General features: G+C 47.4%; 1 protein-coding gene across 1 annotated transcript in view; it reads right to left on the reverse strand.

Moving 5' to 3' along the window:
* The window catches only part of PARP1 (poly(ADP-ribose) polymerase 1), a 32,596-nt gene extending 26,696 nt beyond the window's left edge, over positions 1-5,900 (reverse strand). Inside the window, exons 1-4 of the mRNA XM_021536992.2 lie at positions 5,738-5,900; positions 1,759-1,921; positions 1,147-1,265; positions 197-411 (exon numbers count right to left, since the gene is read on the reverse strand). Of these exons, the coding sequence (XP_021392667.2) occupies positions 197-411; positions 1,147-1,265; positions 1,759-1,921; positions 5,738-5,857 (617 nt within the window). The 5' untranslated portion in view covers positions 5,858-5,900. The remainder of the gene's footprint in view (positions 1-196; positions 412-1,146; positions 1,266-1,758; positions 1,922-5,737) is intronic.
* Positions 5,901-21,079: the final 15,179 nt, after the last annotated feature.

Here is a 21,079-nt window from a genome sequence, read left to right on the forward strand (position 1 = left end):
CAGGGGCAACTGGACTGCAGACTCCCAGGGACAGGGAATCTATGTTGTCATCTACCTGAGGTCATGGGAAGGATCAAACCTTCCTATGACCAATGTTCTTCTAACAGAGACAACAATGTCCCACAACATTTATCATGCGTGTATATAAAGGCAACGGCTCCTCCAGACAACACAATTTCTTACACTAACCACCTACCCTTCACTCTTGGTAGCTGGGAGCTGCTTTTTCAGAGTTTCTTTATCTTCAGCTTTCAGGATGCTGAAGCCCAGGAGCTGGGTGGCCCCATAGGCTGGGAGGAAGCCCAGCTCGGCTCGGCGGCTCACAAAGCAGTCCGGGTGGTACCAGTTATCTATCATTCCCAGCTGCGGCTTCTCAGGATGCACCATCTTCTTGGAAATCCGAATCTGGCCCTGAGGTAGATTAAAGTGACACAAGAGCAATTGTTAGGCCATTCTGGAAGGAGCAGGATGTTAACAAGTTACTAACATGATGCTTCCTAAAAACCTGTAAAGCAGTAACAGCTCCTCTTTTAAAGTCTGCAACTTTTGTTCAAACCCTTTCACTACAGTTCCTCTACCATTTTCATGTACTCTTGCTAGGTTGAAAAAGTCACCTTTTAAGGCAGTTTTCTGTTCAAAATCCACTCAAACTGGGTAATCCTGATGTCTTTATTCCAACTTCCAGTAAGCTTACCAAGTAAAACTCACATGAACAGACCTCATAAAGGCACATCTCAAAATTAACTTTATGTCCCTATCACTTAAACAGCAATGCTAACATGATCTTATCCTGTCTTATGGCAAATTACCTTTCAGATGTCCAACAAGTAGATGGTCTGCAGTGCAGCAACAAGCAGGAAAAGCTGCAGTTAGTGGTGGCTCTCATGCCACCAAAATGCTGGTGAGCAGCACTCCCAGCCTGGTCTAAGACCCAAGTGAAAGGAGGGATCACCAGGCTTGAAGTTCAGGCTACCATGCCTGAGGGATGCCTTTACTGTCAGCTGTCCAGGACACAGCTGCTCCTCAGACATAGAAATGCAGCTCTGCAAGTGTTTTCCATATGCAGGACAGACAGGAAGCAATTATAAAAGCCACTGTTTGAATTAAAACTGGTGAGAGAAAAGATGAGATGGAAAACTTTTTTACCTTTTCTATTTTCTGCTCACAGCCTTTGCAAGTACTTCTGTTGGACTTGGCATACTCTGCAGCAAAGTCATGTAGGCTCTTCTCAGCTTTACCACCTCCTTCCTGTTCCCCTCCTTTTCCTGGCAAATAAAGCAAATATGGAATTCAGCTTTAATATGCATGCCCTTATTTTCTGTCCCAACAGTCTGCATTAATAAACCTCTTGGGTTCCAGCACTCATTTGTCCAGAATCTGAATAGAGAGTAAGACAAGTAGTCCATGCTCAAAAGCACCAGAGCCACCATAACCATGCACTGAACTGAAGGTACTATTAAGAAAACATAGTACAACAGCATCTGTTAACATTAAAGAACTGAAAACTAAATACACCAATCATGATAACAAGAAATGTTTTTCCATATATCTGCCAACTGACTTGGCTTTTTCTCCTCACTGATTTAACATGCTGGATAATAATACTGTCAGCATCCTGGCCCTGGAGTGTGGAGACATCTCAACAATTCTTCTGACATCACTTGCTGGAGCAAAATGGACATCAAATCATCATAATAACACCACAACAAAAGACAGCACAGTTCCAGAACCTCCAAACACCATGAGGCTTCTGCCTACCTCCTCCAGCGCCTGGAGTTTCAATGGATTTCTTGATTTTCTCCTGATCTTCCCACCGAAGCTCAGGGAAGCCATCAATGTCTGTGTGGGACACAATTCGAGCCCGCTTCCAGAAGCAGCTGTAGTGGTGCCAGTGAGGGACTTTGCCATCAAACATGGGTGACTAGCAAAAAAGCACATTAGGCCAAGATGAAACAATTCAAGCAGAATCAAGGGGAAAACAAAAACAAAACAAAGCCCAAGATAAAAAGGAGCACCTGGGTAAACACACGTGATTTCTTATTTTTCTTTTTCTTTGAATCCAGAGATGGATACTATTTAGGACGAAGTCTAAGAAGAAAATCTAATAAGACAGACAAGCTGCTGGAGAGATGTTCCCAAAGGGGATAGACATGGAAGGAGCATTTAGCTAGCTTAACCAGTTCATCACCCTGCTGCTCAGCCCATCTGTTTTACTGAAAAAAAAAAGGTCACAACCTCAGCATGACTGCACCAGCCCCTGTGAGACTGTGCAGCACAAGAGGCTGCTGGCCTCACTTCACAATCCTTTGAGAGCCACTTCTCAAGTAAACAGTCTATGTACTGGAGAACCCATGGCAGGCACAAGGATTGTGGCCTGAGGAAACTCCTGAGCGGCCTGCAGGAGGCAGAGACAAAATTCAATGGAAACACCAGAGTCCATTTAAAGTTCTGCATCAGAAGTAAACAGCAGGCCACAAAGATGATCAGAGGGTCAAAGAACCTCTGCTGAGACAGGCTGAGAGAGTTTGGGATGTTCAGCCTGCAGAAGGCTCCAGACCTGTCTTACAACACTTTCCAACACCTGAAATGGGCCTACAAGACAGGTGGAGAGGGAGTTTTCACAAGGACTTGTAGCGACAGGGTGGTGAGGCACTGGGAAAGGTTGCCCAGAGAAGCTGTGGATGACCCATCCCTGGAAGTGCTCAAGGCCAGGTTGGATGGGGCTCTGAACAACCTGATCTAGTTGGGGGCATCCCTGCCCACTGCAGGAGTTTGCAACTGGATGATCTTCAGGGCCCCTTGCAGACCAAACTATTCCATGACCCTGTGATCCGAACAGAAGAACCATTCAAGTCCTCCCTGAAGCGCAGCTCCAGAGTGCCCTGCCCCACACCAAGCACTTGTTTTGCAAGTACCCAACGTGTTTAAAACTCAGACACAGCAGGTACCATCTTGGCATTGCTCCAGTTACCCACCAGGCAAAATAACCGTACAGTGGTTTGGCGCCAAATAACACACACAAACAGCTGCTGTACTGACAATACTCAGTGCTGTACAATTACTATTACTGATGATACAGAACTAACCACCTAGGAAAGCCTTCCACGTGTCACTCACTAACAGGAAGGAGATCTCCAACCCAAAAACAACAGCAGAGCTTTGTGCATGAGGAGGAAGGAAAAGGAAAGGGCTTTGAAGACCACAGCATGGAGCCAGGAGAGCTGAGAGCCCAAACTACAACCAACCATCTACCCAAACTGTAAGAGGACATTTTTATTTCCAGATGGGCTCTTCCCACAAGCCAGGACTGGATACCCAGTTACCCTCACAGCACCACAGCAGCCACCCTGCAGTCGCTCTCAATGTCTCTCTAAGTTGTCACATGTGATTTTGGCACTGCAATGTGGACACCTCTGGGTTTTGTCTAGAGTTTTGCAGGAGGACTCAGGGCTGTTCCCAGCACAAAGGCTTTGAGGGCACAAGGCACTGATGAGAACAAAAGTGAGCAGAGCTAGCTCAATCTTTAAGACAACAATACAAGCAGTGAGTAATCTCCTCAACATGGAGTTTCAGACTCTTCTCTGTGTGGAAAATGAAACCTCTAGGCAAGCTGGGCCTTGTTTAAACTACATCTCTCAGCTCACCTATCTCTAGACCATAGTTTCCTAAACAAACTAAGGAAAAAAGAGACCGATTCACTTTCATAGTGCACTTTCAGATAACAGAAACCACTCAGTTCCAGCTGGAAGCAAAAGACAAAGCTGTGCTGGTCCTGCAGGGCCTGGGCGCCTGCCTAGCACCCAGAATCCCACTGTCATTCACAGCTCTTCACTTGAGGAACCAAAACAAAAGGGAAGTTACAGCAGACACAACTAAGGCTTTGGTCTGTATCTCTCTTTAATTTCTTCAGCACAATTTGCAGAAGAGCTCAATGCACTGACGCTGGCACAGAGGCTGCTCTGCAGGGGATTTCCCGAGGAAAAAGCAGGGGACCCGTTTGCTCTGGTGAAATTCAGGCATTTACAGCAGGATGCTCAGCAGCAGGATGTGATCTGCTGGTACAAGAACGGGCAGAGGGAAGAGCAAGCAAATTCAAGAGGTTATGGGGAAAATAAATAAAAATACAAATGTTTGGTGCAAGACCGCCAGTTTTAGGGATATGTCTGGAAATGAAAGGCAGTGGCTCTGTGAGGAATGTCGGTCCCCAGGGGCTCACTCCATAAACCGAACCCTAGAGAACCAGAACACAACTCCTGCCCCCCGTACTGGTGAAGGGCAACCCGCCTCGCATCAGCCTCAACTGCTGGGCAAGACAGGAAGGAGTAACAAACGTGAGGAAGCCGAGGAGCAGCAGCCGGAGCAGGGGAGGAGGAGCAGCTCCAGGCTGAGTGCAGCGGGGGAGACAAAAGGACAGGCAGCAGGACCACGTGCGAGCAAACGCTGCAGCTTGGCACCGCACGGTCCCGCATCTTCCCCAAGGGGAGGAGGATCTGGGGAACAAAGGCAGAGGCAGGTATTTCCCCTCCGGGACAGCAGCTTTGCCTCCAACCCCGACAGACCTGCCAGCCCCGCCCGGCAGCGCGGGCGAGGAGGGACCGGGCCCTTCCTCCCCGCCCCGTACAAGCGGAGCCTCTCCCAGAGGCACAAGCGAGCTACATCCTCCAAACCCGGCTCCTCGGGCGGCCGGGAGCCACAGCATCCATCCATCCACCCACCCATCCCTCCATCCGCAGGGCTTTGCGCTGCCACGTCCTTGCTCGCCTTCTGCAGGCACACAAGTATGCCTTTGCTAACCTTTCACAGCAACACCCCCTAACTCAGCCCGCCCCCAGCACGCTGCAGGCGCACCCTCCCCTCTGCCCTGATGCAGCCACCGGGACAGAGTCCCCCCTCCCCGGACAGCGGCGTGAGCCTCCCGTGCGGAGGGCGATTCCCTCCGCATCCTCCCGCAGCAGGCTGTGATGCCGGGTCCGCGCACAGCTCCCAGCCCCCAACAGGACAGGGCTCTTCCCTTCCTTCCAAAAGTAAGCCGAGCAGTCTCTTCCCCAAAAGGCAAATAATAGCATGCGGGCGGCGGAGAGCAAACAGTGCCTCCGCAGCCCGTTCGCCAATTGCGGTCAGCGGTCTCACGCCTGCCATGTGCCAGCCAGCCCAGCGAGAGCCCCGGGCCCGGCCGCTGATGCTGCGGCCCCGGGGGCTGCCCCACACCTCTCACAGCTGCCGGGCCGCAGTTCCTCTGTCTCGTAGGCAAAGCGCGCACCGAGCGGGGATTCCCCGGCGCCGACACCGAGCGCTGCGAGCCGCAGACGCTTCCCGGGGCTTTCCTCGGAGAAAAGCCGAGCCGCGGAGCTCGGCTCGCCCCCGGACGGCAACAAAGCGCCTCTGTGCGCGCCCGCGGGCCGCCCCCCGGCCCCGCCACGGCCACGAACGGTGACCTTTGCACCGCTTCGGCTCAGCCGCCACTGCAGCCCGCGGGAGCGGGGGAAGCGGCTCCCCCCGCCCGGGAGCGCTGCGGGCAGGGCTGCCCCGGGCACCGGCGCTGCTGCGGACACGCTGCGCCTCTGTTAAAAATAGGCTGCGCTCGCCCCCGCAGCAGCGAAAGGCGCGGCCGAGCGGCTCCGGGATACCGCGGCGGGCGGAGGGAGCGGAATCCCGCGCTGGCCCCGCCGCCGGCGGTACCCAGCGGATCGGCCGGATCAGCCCGCCCCCCTCCCGCGGCGGCCCCGCCACGCGGTACCTGCACCATGAGCGCCAGGCGCAGCGAGTCCTTGGCGATGCTCTCGCCGCACTTCTTGCAGGAGGCGCGGCCGCTCTTGGCATACTCGGCCCGGTACAGCTTCTCCGCCGGCTCCGCCATCGCCGCCGCTCCCGCTCCCGCCGCCGCGCCCCGCCCCGCGCCGCGCCGCGCCGCGCGCCCGCCGCGACCCCGCCCCGCGCGCCCGCCGCGACCCCGCCCGCGGCAGCGCCAGCCGAGCGCCGAGCCCGTACCATGCCTCACCAACCGGGCGGATCGTCCTCTCGGGCATCGATTGCGCGTGTCTGGAGGTTCCTCCGGTGTATCAATGGGAGGCGGGCGCGGCGGCGCGTCCCGTGCTGCGCCCTCGAGGCCGCGGGTTCGGGCCGCGCCGCCACCCCGCGCCCCCACCCGCGCCCGAGCGACACCGAGCGGGCTCCCGCCTCTTGGGGAGCCTGAGCTCAGCAGCTCTCCCGCAGACAAATACTGGCCTCGTGATGCCGTTTCCAGGCGGGCGTTCCGGTGGTGCCCAGCGACAGGACGAGGAGCGATGGCCGTAAACACGAGAATCTCCCCCCGCCATGAGCAAGGAGGGCTGTACATGAGGGTGACAGAGCACCGGAACAGCCGCGCAGGGGGCCGTGGAGTTCTTCTCTGCAGAGAGCCAAAACCCCCCGGACCCGCTGCTGTGTCACCTGCTCCCGGTGACCCTGCCTGGGCGTGGGGCTGGACTGGTGATCTCCAAAGGTCCCTTCCAACCGTGACAGTTCTGTCACTGTTTCCTCCAGCCCCTGGGGATAACAGTGGGGCTGCTGACGAAATCAAAGAAGAGTGCTTTGACAAATTAAATCAGGATTTTTTTTTTTCCTACTCACAGTAGATAATTATCCTCTACTATCAGCAGAGGGCATTAGCTCTGCAGCCTCCCTGGAGGAAGGTAGAGGAGAACACTGAAGTTACTCCAAACCCAAGTATTTGTCATTAATCTTATAGAGATTCTGAAATTAGGGTTCAACTGAAGCAGCATGTGCAGCCCTGGGTGGGCTTCAGGCAGCCTGCAGGTGTCACTCAGAGCTGCACACCAGCATCTCAGCAAGCCTGAGATGCTGACACACCTTGTATCCTGTGCTGTCCTTCTCCAGGCTCTCACACGTGTGCTGCGCAGGGTTTGACTTCAGTGCGAGCCCCCCACCAGCCTGGGGCTATCGGCGTGCCCGGGAGGACAGGCTGGGTCCTGGTACATCACTGCGGATTTGGGGAAGGACGAAAAGGAATCCCTGCGACGCACTAGATGGTGCTGCGAGCACACAGACAGCCGGGTGCTCCACACAGCAGAATCTTCGCTCTTGCTGATCACTCCTTCCAGGAGTTCCTGGCCCAGACACCAGTGGTTCAGAGACAGATCAGTTTGGTCCCACCCTGCGGAAAAGTGGGGAGAAAACGCAGGAGAGTTCATCTGGATGACATGGTGGCTTTCACTCCTAAGAAAGGGAGCCCCGTCCAAACACTAAAATGCTGCTCTGCAACTGGCAGCCTAGACACTTGCAGAGGATCTGTAAGATGTCATGAAGAGCAGTACACAGACATTCACAGGCTTGCAAGCATAAAAACAAGCAAAGAAAGTGACTGTAACAAATGGCTGTTCTAAGCTTAACCTTGTTTTTTTTCCAGTTATGAGCACATACTACATTAGCACTACTCCAAATGGGGTTTAGTGGATTTTCTTTTTTGAAAGGGGTAGGTGGTTCTGCTTGAAAGGATCAGGCTCAAAGCTCCGGGCACTTAACCTTTCAGCCTTACTTGAGAATTCCACAGTAGTTTGTCTGGCCACAACCAGTGTGTTGCTTTGAAACAGGAACGTCTAAATAGCAGGAATTACATTGTTATGGTTCTTCTTATGGCGGTGTAATTTCCTCTGTAGGCTAAGTGTCATCCTGATGTGTGGTGTCAAGAGTTGCCAAATCATGTTAGTCCCATAAATCTATTGATCTCAACAGAGCTGCCTTGCTCTCTGTCTTCCCAAGTGTGACATGTGGATCACAGGACATCCCTTCCACTCTCCCAGGGCCGTGGGGGACCAGTGAGTCAGTGCTAACACAAACAGCACAGAGGATACCAAGTTTTGTAAAACAGGGAATGCTTTGGCAGAAGCTGAGAGAAGTGGCATCTGCAAGGCCACTTTTCTGGGGAATCATAATCCCTTTAAGTAAATCCAGTTTTTCCAGAGCCCTCATATTTAGCTGCTGCATTTTACCAGAGAGAAAGAACTTTGTGATCCCTCACATTCCTTTCTAACAATATTCCCATCTCAGTGGACTGATTACTTCTGGGATCCTGTTGGATGACGAGTTCTGCACCAATGTGTGAGACCAATTTGTTTTTCCTCTCTGTGACCAAAGTAGAACTCATGGTTATCCTCAGAGGTGTTTTGATTATCTCCATATACTGACACTCAGATGCCAAACTGGCTGCTGGTGCTTGCAGATCAGCATTTCCCAGTATCCAGCCCAAATCTCACACATGCCCCTGGGCTCCCACAGCTCACTGTGCTGTGGACAGGAGCGTAGGTGAGGAAGGGGGTGTAATCAAAAGGTCTGCTGTGCAGGCTTCATCATAAATGTCAGGCTATTTGGAATTTTCTTAATGCTTCTGTTTCTGCAATCTCACCTCTAGAATGCCCCTGGAGAACAGCAATTTCTGTTCTCCAGAGGCAAAGCACACAGAAACAGTAAAGAAGAAAAGAATGGTCCAAGAAACCCCAGCTATGGCAATTTTGAGTGTCTCAGACTGTGAAATTCAGTGTCAAGCATTCAGGTGCCTGGCTTGCGACTTCAAGGCACCACAAAGAATTACATTTTCTTTTCTGGGCAATTTTGCATTAGATTCCTCTGAAAGGCAGAGGGAAGTAGGTCAAATTCTGGCACCAGGAAGACATAAGTTGATCTCTTCAGTGTCACAGGACCAAATGCTTCCCCTCAGATTGTGCTGACAGAAACCTGAGCACTGAATCTTCCAGACTGTCTTGCTTTGGGCTCCATTTCTCACACATGCTTGAGATATCTCCCTGCAAGATTTCCACCCTGCTAAGCATCTTACAAAGGGTGAGAAAATGTTGGACATATACAGGGAAGACGATCACTTACAGCCTGTAGGGGCGTCAGAACTGTTCTTGCTCAAGCCTGGATTTGTTGCTACAGGAGACTTTGTATTATCTGGTTTTGATATCTGATAGCTTGAGAGTTTTGTAACAAAACACCCTTCAGTGCTAGGTTATCCTGTCTGTGTTGATGACCCACTTTTTCATGCCACTGCACATAATCAGTGTGGCTGGGATGACCCTGTTTGCATCCATGCAGGAGGCTACAGGCAGCCACTGCTGTGGCTCAGCTGTGCCTTCTTGCTCATGCAAGTGATCATCCCACTGGCATCCCTGAGACTACACCAGTGGGAAAGGGATGTGAGATCGTGCACCCCCATCTAACTGAGCATCTTACTGTCTTTTCTTTCCATGGAATAAATCAGAGGGCTTATTGTTCTGTCTGGGGGATCTAAAATATGTTTTGAATAGCTCAATAACTTCCCATGGTTCCTCTCTCCTGGGTGATCATTAACATATGCAATCTCTTTGGCTTTATTTAGAATTTATTTAGAATTTAGAGTGCTCCTGCTGGGCAGAGGTGCCCAGAGCTGGCCTCCTTCTCAGTCCCCCTAAATAATTTTGCACTACAGACCAGCACAGAGGTCTGTGTGAAGCAGCTCTGGTGGTTCCTCTGTTCTTTAGAAAGGTCCCTTAAATAAACCTGCTTTTTCAGCTTTCCAGATGCCCAGGAAAGTAGATGTAGGAAGAGACAAGGGAGGAGGAGCAACAGCATTTCAGACTGCCGGGGAACATGACTGAGTAGCTTTCTTTCAGTAAATTCAGTGGTGTGACTACATATCCTGAGTCTAGGGAAGATAATATTCCAAAGCCAGTGGCAGAGCCAAGTGCAGCCACAGTACTTGCCACAGTTAGTACCTGGGTGCTTGCCAGGCTTTGAGGTTGTTCACCCTGACATTATCCCCACACAGGAAAGGCCATTATCCCTGTTTTACTGTCCCCATGTGGCAACTGAGACACAAATCATTATGCAATGAAATTAGAGAGTGGGAAATTAAAAAAAGGGTAAAAGGAGATTTGTTCTCATGGCAAGTTAATTAAACTAGAGCCTACAGCCAAAGGCAGATGTTGTGGCAAAGTAATGCTGAAAGGAATTGTTTAGAGTTTTCTTAATTGCAAATGCTAAAAGGGACATAAAAGAGTGAGCTTTGGAGATAAAGTCCATACCTAATTTATGATGACAGTGAGGAGACATAACTTGGGGAAGAGATGATCTTCAGTCTCACCATGGGTCCTTCACTTGAAATGCTCAGCCCAGTGAGCTGGAGAGAGAGGAGCACCTGCCATGGGCAGCTGTGGTCCATTCTTGATTTCTGCTATCTGCCAACAAGAATGAAAAATCACACCCAAGGGAAAAGCAGAGTCTCCAAAACCTTGAGCTAATCCCACAGCCACAGTCAGCCTTTGGCAGAGTTTGTGAGAAATGATGGCAAACTCCCTCAAGGGCTACCTGGCTACCTTTTTTGTGTCAATGCTGCCTGTTAGCTTGTTCTCCCACCTGTGTTCCCAAGCATCATCTTTCCCCTTTGTAGTGCAGTGGGGCTGTTAATCATCCTGCCTGTGTGGATGCCACTTGTAAAAGGCTCTGCTCCTGGAAGGAGGCACCAGCTGCAGCACTGAAAATGTTCAAGAGCAGAAACAAGGAGAGAGATTTGGAAAGTTCATGCTCAGAGATCTGTATGTGCCAATCCCAAGCTACAACCTTATGGATGAGTTTAATTAAGGATGGCAGCTTCCTCATCTGAAGTTGTAATCCCAAATACATGTTGTCTCCACATAGGCTCGAAGCCAAGCTGTGACTCCTGACTAGAGCACCCCAGGGCAGATGGCCTCATCCCTGGGGCAGATACCTTCCCTACCTGTGCCATCAGTCTGGGTATCTTCTGGCCCAGAAGAGCTGCCAAAATACATATTGGGCATCACAAGATACCAGCTAGAGAGTCTGCATATGGTTCCAGTTTGGGTCCTTGAAAATGAATAAAGAAAAGTAAATCAGAAGAGCCAGAGGGCTAGAAGGGACAGAGTGGCCAATGAAACTCTCAGTAACATTGTGCTATTGGGGTAGAGAAGAAAATTATATTTCTGCAGTCCTGTGAGTACTTTGTGGTAGTTTGAGGCTGCACAGGCCCTTTGCAGAAATACCACAGCCTCTGAAACAAATCCACTTCTGAAATGGGAATTTCTTACAGCATTCTGTTAAAGAGCAGTGAAACTGCACAGAGAAATGAAACATGCCCAGTTAGTGACCCACTAGTCCCCATAATTTATCCAAAATCTAAATCCCATCTGATTTTGATGGACACAGACAGCTGAGACCTTGCTTTCCTGGTGCAGCTGAAAGCAGACTTTTCTTGTACCCACACTGACTTTTTGTCAGGCCTGAGGCATTGGTTTGGGTGCTCTGCAGCTCTGCCCAGGTGAGCAGCAGGATGTTTTCTCTGGTCTTTGAGCATCCATTATGTGACTGATTCCAGTAATTCATTAAGTGCAACAAATGAGTGGTGACAGTGGAGGCTACACTACCCCATAATTCATCTCCCTTGCCTCTTGATGAGAAGGTTTCGTGTTACACTGGGCAGACCCGTCCTCATCACTCTCTTACAGGCTCTCTTTCATTCTCAGTTGACTTCAGACAGAAATGTGTCCAGTCCCAGAAGCTGTGAATGCCCTCTTTCCTCAGTTGCCAAATATCTTCATGGTACTACTTGCCTTTAGACCCTTGGGTTTAGCTAAGAGCTCAGCAGTGGTTACACTATTTGGAAGTGCTAAATATTTCTACCTGAGTCATAACTTGCAAAAAAAGTCAATCTAGCTTCTCTGTAACCCATTGCTTTCAGAAAACTCTGAACTGCTTGTAACTGCCATAATGAGGAGCACTGACCACTTACCTAATAAAATTTGCTTTTTGAAGTATTTCTCAGCTCTATTACAAGCACACAACTTCATGACAATAAGTATCTCTGAGTGTGGATTTTATATTGGCAGTCTTTTGAAATGTATGTTCATGATGGGGAATCTTAGTTCTTCTTTGTGACTAATTACTGTTAGGGGATATCCTGATAAATGATAATGTCCTAATAAAAATACACTTTTTAAGGACATCTGATGCATTCACAAATATGCAAAATACTCAGTCCCTAATCCAGGTAGCTCTCATTTATTCAGGTTTCTGATTCTAAAGATCCCTTTTACACAATGAATGGCAGAGAGGGAAGGCTGGCAGCAGAACCCAGGAGCCCTGAGTCTGCTCTCCTCATCCTGGAGAACAGTGTCAACACTGAGCACACACACTCCAGTGTTGCTCAAATTAGAGCAAACCAGCTACAATCAGATGCACTTTATTTGCACTGTTTGTAGACAAACTATGTGTAAAACACACCACAGAGCAAAAGCACACAGGGCACTGGTAATAGATGGCATAAAATAAAGCAAGCAGTGATAAAAGTGACTGCTTGATAAACACATCAGCCCAGCCAAAGGCAACACATTTCAGAGGAAGGTGATTGTTTCCAGTAAAGCTGCAGCAATCTCTCCAGCTACCAAATGAACTTTACAGAGGATTAGCAGTGCTGGAAACTGGAGTCCTCTCTTCACCCAGAGAAAAGCTGCACAAGGGCAGTACAAGGCCAGGATTGCCACTAATACATCTTATTTCTGGGTACACTGACCTCTTGGTGGGGCTAGGAGGGGATGCACCTCTTTGCTGAGGTTGCAGGCAGGCAGAGCTGCTGAGAGGTGGACTGTCCCCGCCTGTGAGAGAGCTGAGACCGGGCACACACCTGGGGAGGGATTAGCACACATTCAGCTGCTGCCAGCTGCTTTTAGACACAATCAACTTTCAATTACCTACAGGGAGCTTAAATGCCCCTGACTTTCCCCAGCACTGCTGGCCATGGTTCAGTGCTATGGAGAGTGATGTAGAGGGCAAGCAACTCTTGCCCTCCTTGACGTGCTGGCTGCTGCAGAGAAACTGCCTTTGGCATTTCCCAGAGCAGACAGCTCCAAGTTTGCTCAGCAGGTCTCGTCCCTGCTTTAGCTCTGCCTGAATATGGGAATTATTCTCACCTGCCCCAGGGTCAGCTTTGGCAGAGGCCTCATTGCTATTCTCAGCCTCCTCTGGCCTCATCACCTCTGCTGATCCCACGGTCTGCAGTTACTTTCACAAACTGCTTTTGGCAAGAGCTGTCCTCCTTTACAGTGTCAGCTAACTGCAGGGACCGGCAATCATCAATTTCACTGAAGAACCAGCAAATCAATGACCTCTGGGAGAGATCCTGGAGTCCTGTGGTCTTCCTTCTATCAAGGCTGCAAGTGTAGCTGCTAATTTGTTCTGTGCATGCCTATCTCTGTGGCTGCTCATTAAGTGAGATCCATCATCATTACTGCTGTTGGCAAGAAATGCTCAGACCCCCCACTGAACTGAGAGTCTCAAGGAATAAATGGGATATGATAACTTTCATTATGTCCTTTTCAAACATTAAGAATTCAGTGACCAAAACCAGCAGGGAATGTGGATCAAGGAACTAGCATTTCCTAGCCAAGGGAAAGCATATCAAAATCAATTATCTGGGGCATAAAATAGTTATGGCTCTCCCAAAGGAAAATACTGCTTAACTTAATTGTTCTGCAACTAGTGTTAATGAGTTATCATGAATCATATTTATGTTTACACCCCCAGGAATCAAAATAGACCAGAGTGTGACACTGTACGCTTCTCAAGACAAAGCAGAAAAAAGGAAAATAAACATATAGCAGCACTTTAGTTTCTACCAGCTTTCATATGGCATAGCTTTCATGCTGCTTCTCAATTTTTGGCCTCCTGATACCTCAGAGGTCAGAGCTTCTGAGGTGTCAGGAAAGCTCTGACTGAACTTTCAGCTGCTGAAACAGGCCCACCCTAGTCCTGATGCAGGAATGTTTCTGAGCTTGCTCAAGTGCACAAGTCTGCTATGCCTGTCTGGAGTCAAACATACACTGAACAAGTCTGTAGGCTCCTTAAACCTGGCACACAGCACATATTTCCTTCCTAGCTGTGCATTACACAATATTTATCAAGGTAACTCCAGCACCCAAGAGTGTGAGCTTTAGCAAGAGAACAGACTGACCACAGCTTTTCAGATATTTGAGAGTACAGTTTCCAAGGGACCTCTAACTCACAGTTCCTTAAGGTTTCCTGTTTCATGGACATCACTCTCATAATCCCACATTGCTGCCATTTCCATCAGGTGACCAATGCAGGCAGCCAAATTCAGAGCTGTCCTTGAAGTCTGAGTACAGTGACAATTGCAGCCTCTTACTCTGGATTTGGCTTTATCACACCTACCAGTTTTAAAGGGGATCTGCATTCCTGAGGGGATCAGCACTTAACATCACATATCAAATCCACCTGGAAGGACAAAGAAACATCCCAGTCATGACCACCACAAAGTGTTGGGGCACTTACAGGGTTTTTCAAGGGAAATTGGACAATTGATTTGGAAACCTGTTTGGAGAGGTTTCCCTTTGGCTCCTCCTAGTGACAAATCTGGTCTGAATTCATTGATCTGTGCAAAGCTGTGATCCGTGTTTGACTCTCAGATCAAACATGATTTTTGTACATTTTTGATCCTCAGTGTACCAATAATGTAAGCCAGTAGCTCAGACTCAGCTGGAGCCATAATATCTGAAGTCTCAGTCTGGAAATGCATCCTGCAACTCTGCCCATCTTTTTTTCATGTGACACAAACTCTGTCAATTGGGAGTGTTTGGAGAAGATGGAGCCAGACCCTTTGGAGAGGTGTACAGCAGAAGGATGAAGGTGATAGATTTGAAACAAAGAAGAGGCTGTGGTTTTGATAAGAGAAAAAAAGGATTATTATAAGTGTGATGAAGCAATTGAACAGAGAGGTTGTGGGATCTCCATTCTTGGAGGTAATTCAAAATTCAGGTGAATGAGGCCCTAAGCATCCTGCTGTTGCTGGACTAGATTTGAGCAGAGGCCAGCAGTAGTCCCTTTCCATTCACCCAAGCCTCTTAGCAGCACATGGAAAAAAATGTAATGATTTCCACCTTTTCTTATTTAATGGAGCAACAATTCTTGTGTTCCTGGTGAAGAACTGAGGGAGTAATATGGCATTTGATATGCCACCAAGGAGAAAGAGACATAAACTACATATAAACCTAGAGATCAAATCCTATCAGCTGAGCACATGCATTGAGCTTAATGGAATTTGAGGCTGTGCATCATTTTGTAATATCAGTTTTTAAGAAAGAGAACCAGCATGAGATCCTCTTCACACTAATGTGCGTGGCAAAATGCCCAGCAGGTTCAGTGAATGCAAGCAGGGGTGGATGCCTCAGTTTCCAAGCTCAGCATTGTGCTGGAGTCTGACAAAGATGTGTTCACAGTGCTTCACCCCATCCCTTTTTATAGCTAAAACCAGAAAGCCCTTGCACAAAGGTGGCATTGTGGCCTCCTGAAGGGAAGCTGAAATTACAACCATTTCCCTTCACTTCCCTCCCTGGTGGCCTCAGCTGTTCTGGATGGCTTTCTGATTTCCAGTGACATTTGAACAAAACCTATTTTCACACCGGGCTTCAAAATGTGCTCAAACTTTTCTTCTTTGTGGGAAAAGACACAAACACCAGCTTGTCTCTTTTCTTTCAAGGAACATGCAGTGCCAGAGGATGAAGCATCAGATTCTTTATTCTCGATTGAGGCTAATTAGTGTAATTAGAAAAGAAAATCCACCGGGTGTTTGCAACAGAAATTGCCTGAACTTGGAATCAGAGCAGCATTCTGTGAAGGAACTGGACTGCCTGATACCATCCCAGAAGTTTCCAAATGCTTCTTTGGACATCTCATTCTAGGGTGAGGAGGAAAGCCTGTTGAAAGCAGCTTCTTCAGCTTGCTTTTAAAGCAGCAGAAACCAAATATTTTAAGAACTTACAAAAAATCCCCACACTTGCAGAAAGCATGGTTCTGCCCTTCTGAGCCTGACCCCTGCCCTGATGCTCTACCTATAGATGCTGTGCTCTGTGTGTAGTCAAAGTACCACTGCTTGCATCAAAACAGGAGCTCCTACTTCTCCACCTGGTGAATCTTGCCCAAAAAACTGAGTTCTAATACAGCATTCCTCCTATGTTAGATGCAATGCTTTTTGGTGTTGGTAATATGAAGTAGTGAAAGAGCAAGATGCTACAGAGAAACATATCAGCAGATAAGGAAGAGGATAAATAGGAGGAGGGTGAAAAGGAACAGAAGAGAAACACAGAAAAAAATAGAAGTATGAAGTACAATGTAAGATCCTGAGCTGGAACTGCAGAGTAGCACTTCCCCATATCTTAGAAATAAATTTGAGCCTGGGGCTCAGGCTCTTTTACTTCCTTGAGTTCTGAGAGATCTTCAAGATCTGAGACCTACATTTATGGCTGGTGACTGGTTTTACAGTAGGTCAAAACAAGCTCCAAATTTCACTACAACTTGACTTTCTTGTGGAGAAAGATGCCTGTGAGCCAAGACAGAAAGCTTGTGGCCTGGACACAATTCTTCTCTTGTACTCTCAGATATTCTTTTTTTGTGACATGAAGCTAAATTCCCTTGCTTAATGGTAAAGATCAAATGGATTTGTACTGAACAGACGGGAGAGGTATTGCATAAGGACTTGTTCCTGTGTTCTTTGATTAGCCTGCCTATTAGCCTTTATCTCAGACTCTTGGAAACACCAGCTTTCTATCAAAAGGAAATGTCACTACTTTAACTAAAATACATTTTTATTTCCTTTGCAAGAAGCTCTAATTAACTTTTTTTTTTTCAGTTCAGCACAGCTTTAAAAAGACTATTTAATGTCAGGCATTAAAGTTTCTATATTGGCTTGCAAAGGAAATCTTGACTCACAGAGCTTCTCATAAGGAGAAATAAAAGGCAGACTATGCCTCCCTTTCCTGCCCTGCAGAAGAAAGGATTTGTCTTGGTGTAGCTCTGCTAGCCTATTGCACAGGTGATTTTATAACTGAAAGGAACTTTTTCCATCCAGTCCTTCCTGAAGGACTCTGAGTGATGGGAGAGTTGCTCCAGCACCCACCACCTCCAGCATTCTCGTGCTCCACTCAAAGAAATGCTGAATCTGGCAGACCTGTGGCTCTCCCCTGTCCAAAGTCAGGGAAAGCTGCCAAATGCATGCAATCAATGTTTAACATTTTTCCCCAGCTAAAAAATTCCCCCGCTTTACAGATCAAGCAAGAGGCATTAAAATTGCATTCCAGTATTGAATGCCAGGCCCTCTGAAACAGAGGACTTAAAATTATAACAAATCTGTTGAACACTTGTTTAATTTTGTGTCTCTGCTTAAACTCCTCAACTGCAGACTTCAAGTGTAAGCATATGCTTTGAGAAAAAGCAATTCCAGTATTTGCAGAATCAGGGCCATCTGAGGCACTGTTCCTCTTCCAGAACAATCCATGTAATCTCCAGATCAGAGCCATCTCCTGCCACCCCATGGCAGCCTGTGGCTGATGCGAGATCTGTTTGAGAAACATTATTCTTAACCACTATTAGGGTTATTATTAACATCACCATATAGTTTATCACAGACTGCCACATGCCAGGAAACTCAAATTGATTTATTGAGGACTACATTCAACTGCAAGAGTTTGCCAGATGGGAATAGATCCCACTCACCTACTGATTATCTTGTCCATCTCCATGTTATTGAGGGAAAGGTCCAAGATTGCGAGCTGAAAGAATCTATAGTAATGCAAAGCACTACAGGAAGCAGACAGCATAGCTGAAGAAGTCAAGTTTTTCTCAGAATGGGGGCACACAAATGTTAACAGGAATCCCCAAGGTTATATCCCTTTCCCAGCCCTGCCTCAGTGTGAATTGGTACAGTGAAGTGTGAAGATTTCCATCTGAGTTAACATTTTTTTTAACACAGCAAGCACTGCTTTTATCTAGGGGAATATCTGGTAATCTACTAAACCATTTACTGCCTGTGCAGATCGTGGAAGGAACATTTGAATACAGCTAATTGCTAAAAATACCCCCATTTTCAGCAGCAGAGGAGCTGGCAGTTCTTTCAAGCCCCGTTAAAAATACTGCTTGAGTGTGACTTCAGCAGACATGCTGCTGCCTGTGCGTGCTGCCAGAAGAGTGAGTGGGACTGCCTTGTCCCTGCTCGGGATTTCCTCCAGCATGTGACACCACTCGTGGGTGCCAGGGCTCAGAGGCAGGTGAGCTACGAGATCTGAAAACGTGACTGCAGTGGCAACCTCGTGCCTGTGGCTTCCTCTTTGCAGACCTGCATAATTTCCACTTTCAGGACATGTCTCTGGCTATTAGGCCAGGTTGGATTGTGAAAAACACCAATCACTTGGTGTTTAAAATTTTAAAAGTTTATTAGTAATAAAATAGTTATTAAAATAGTAATAAAATTAGAGTAATAAAAATTTGGACAATGAGGGTTAGGACACTATGAGACAATAAAAGCAAACAATTACGGACGTCCAGATGTTTTTGGGCACTAAGCTGCCAAAAACATGCCTTGTGAAAAAAGGAATAACCCTTAAAAGCAATAGCCTGTTGCATATTCCTATATCTCCTACATGATGCATAAATTCCTTGCAAATTAAGAAATTTTCTGGTTTTTGTCAACTTCTTCCCCTTAATCCTGGTGGTTCCATAAAGGTGGAGAGAAGGTGGAAGAATGTTTTTCTTTTCCGATAAGGAGGCAGGAACACTTTATGTGCCCTGTCGCCATTACCTCTGTGCAAAGAGTTTCTTGATTATCTTATCCCTTTTCTTGAGCTAGTAAAAAAAAATCTTACATTGCAGAGTTTCTATTTTAACATTATGCTATAACCTAAAACTATATTTAACACACTACTTAAGAGAATTAACACAGCATAACTTTCTAACATTACACATATAATATTCATTTTAATATTTGTGAAAAGCCAATCATAAAAGATGCATTTTTCACAGGATGGAGCACTGAGCAACCCTGGTGTAATGGGTAGTGTACCTGCCCACGGTAGAGGGGTTGATCTTTAAGGTCCCTTCCAGCCCAAACCGTTCCATGGTTCTAACGCCAGGCTGCAGCGAGCAAAATGTTATTTACTAGGTGGGAACCTTTTGGTGTGCAAGCCTGGGGATCTGAAGCCAGAAGAATGACAAGCTGACAGCTTGCTGACATCTGCTAATGAGGAAGAGCAGCAAGACCCTGAAAGTCCAGCCAGCCAGCAATCTCTCCAGGCTCAGTGTTCTCCACTTGTAAGGGAAAAAGGTTTTGACAAACCAATGACTGACATTTTTGTGGGGGACATTTTTGTTACAATAAAGTTTAATAAGTATGTGAAAAGTCTTTGGATTCTAGAAGGTAGACTTAATTTTCCAAACAATACCCCCATTTCTAATCTAGAATCAAAGGATCACTTTATTTCTTGGGTAGACAGAAGTGTTAGTTTCAACCAACATTACAGGAGGCCTTTGAAAAAAGCTGGTTTCTGCTACTTAGAATGATGGAAGTTGTACAAAAAGTACATTCTGTAGTTTGGTTCAGTACTGAATCCTGTTTCTGAAGTTACTCCTAAGTCATCCTGGCTGCTCCAATTTGCCAGCCAAAGAGACACAAAATGTACCAGGCCCCAGAGGCTGTTAATTAGATTTAGTTTTGCTTTGCTGCCTCTCAGAAGTACAGGATTGTAGGCAGAATGGTGTAACTGATTCTGGTTTCTCCCTGTGAAGCACAGGCTGGGAATTGTTTCCCCTAGCTTGTGCTATTTCCCAAAGGTACATGGAAAGTGCTTGCTGGGACCTAGCAAAGTGCAAAAGCCCTAGACAGAGAGTAAAACTCAGTGGCCCACATGAATAATGTGGCCTTCAAAACTGAACTATAATTCTTTCTGCCAGGTGTATTTGTAAATTTGGTATCATCACAATCCAACATCTAACTAGAGAGTAAAGCTTTAGGAGAAAAGAAATAAACAATTTACAAAATACCTATGATACATCAGCCAAGAAAGGACTTCCTTATCTTCTACTCAGTACAAGTTCCAGCTGAGCATCCATGTTTTATGGGACACAAAAAAAAGCCTTTTAAGAGATATTCTCTTATAAATAAAGGATTGGATAGAGGAGAAGGAATAAAAAAGGCTGCTGCTGCTGATGAACCTAAAGGCAGAAAGAAGCCAGACTCACTAAAGCTCAGACTGGGTGTGATGATGTGACACACTGCTGCACAGCCACTTGCTGGAATTGTGTGTCAGAACTTTTTGAGTACAGGATGTGTTCTCACTGCTGGGACTGTGACCAGATGCTCCTGGTGCCCTCCCAGACATCCCACTGTGAGGACCACGTGCAGTGCATGCCTTGTGTGCAGGGCTGGAGGGGGAATGGCTCTGACAAAGCAGGGGGAGCCTTCCTGGGGGGGAATTTCTGCCAAAAAGCTGGCTGAAGTTACAGAGACATCGTGTTTCTAACAGTGATGGGCTACACTTCAGAGGGCAGACAAGCAGCATGTATTTCAAAGACAGAAACCCTAAAACCCTAATCGTTCAAGAGGGAAGTCTGCAAGCTCACAAGGGAGTTTGCTGAGGAATTGCAGAAGGGGTTTGGGAGCCAGGGACCAAAGCCTTCCCTCTGACCCTGCACACAGGCTGAGCTCCAGTGTTGTAGGCACATCACACCGTGAAGGTAAGCCTGGCCTAGCAGCAGGATCTGCTTATTATAAGGATTCTTGAAATATTCCTATTCCTTATGTTGTTCCCAGAAAATCCAATACATTCTTCCTGGTAAACTTTCTCACGTTAGTTGAAATGACATATTGATCACTAATTAAACCTAATGATAGTTGCTGCTAGCTGAATACAGCAGCTGCCCAACCTGGGTGCTGCAGGAACGCAGACAATCCCTGCTCCTGCCTCAAGGACTGCTTCTCCTGATTTAATGTGTAAAAATACCAGGATTTCACTATTAAAGCTCAGGAGATTAATTCAGTGGTGTTACACTGAAACTGTATAGCAGGCAAAAATTAACTCTGCCTCCCCACTGTTACACAGTGACTGCTCACACTCTCTCCCTCCCCTACTGCCCCTTCCACACTCTGGCAGGCTAGCAGCCTTTCCTTTTCTGGTCATATCCCAGACACATGGCAGTGGTGCCAGGAATGTAACATTTCCATTGCTGCCACATGGATGCAAAATATTTTAGA

The sequence above is a fragment of the Lonchura striata genome, chromosome 3 (genome assembly GCF_046129695.1).
Source record: "Lonchura striata isolate bLonStr1 chromosome 3, bLonStr1.mat, whole genome shotgun sequence".
NCBI classification, from domain to species: domain Eukaryota; kingdom Metazoa; phylum Chordata; class Aves; order Passeriformes; family Estrildidae; genus Lonchura; species Lonchura striata.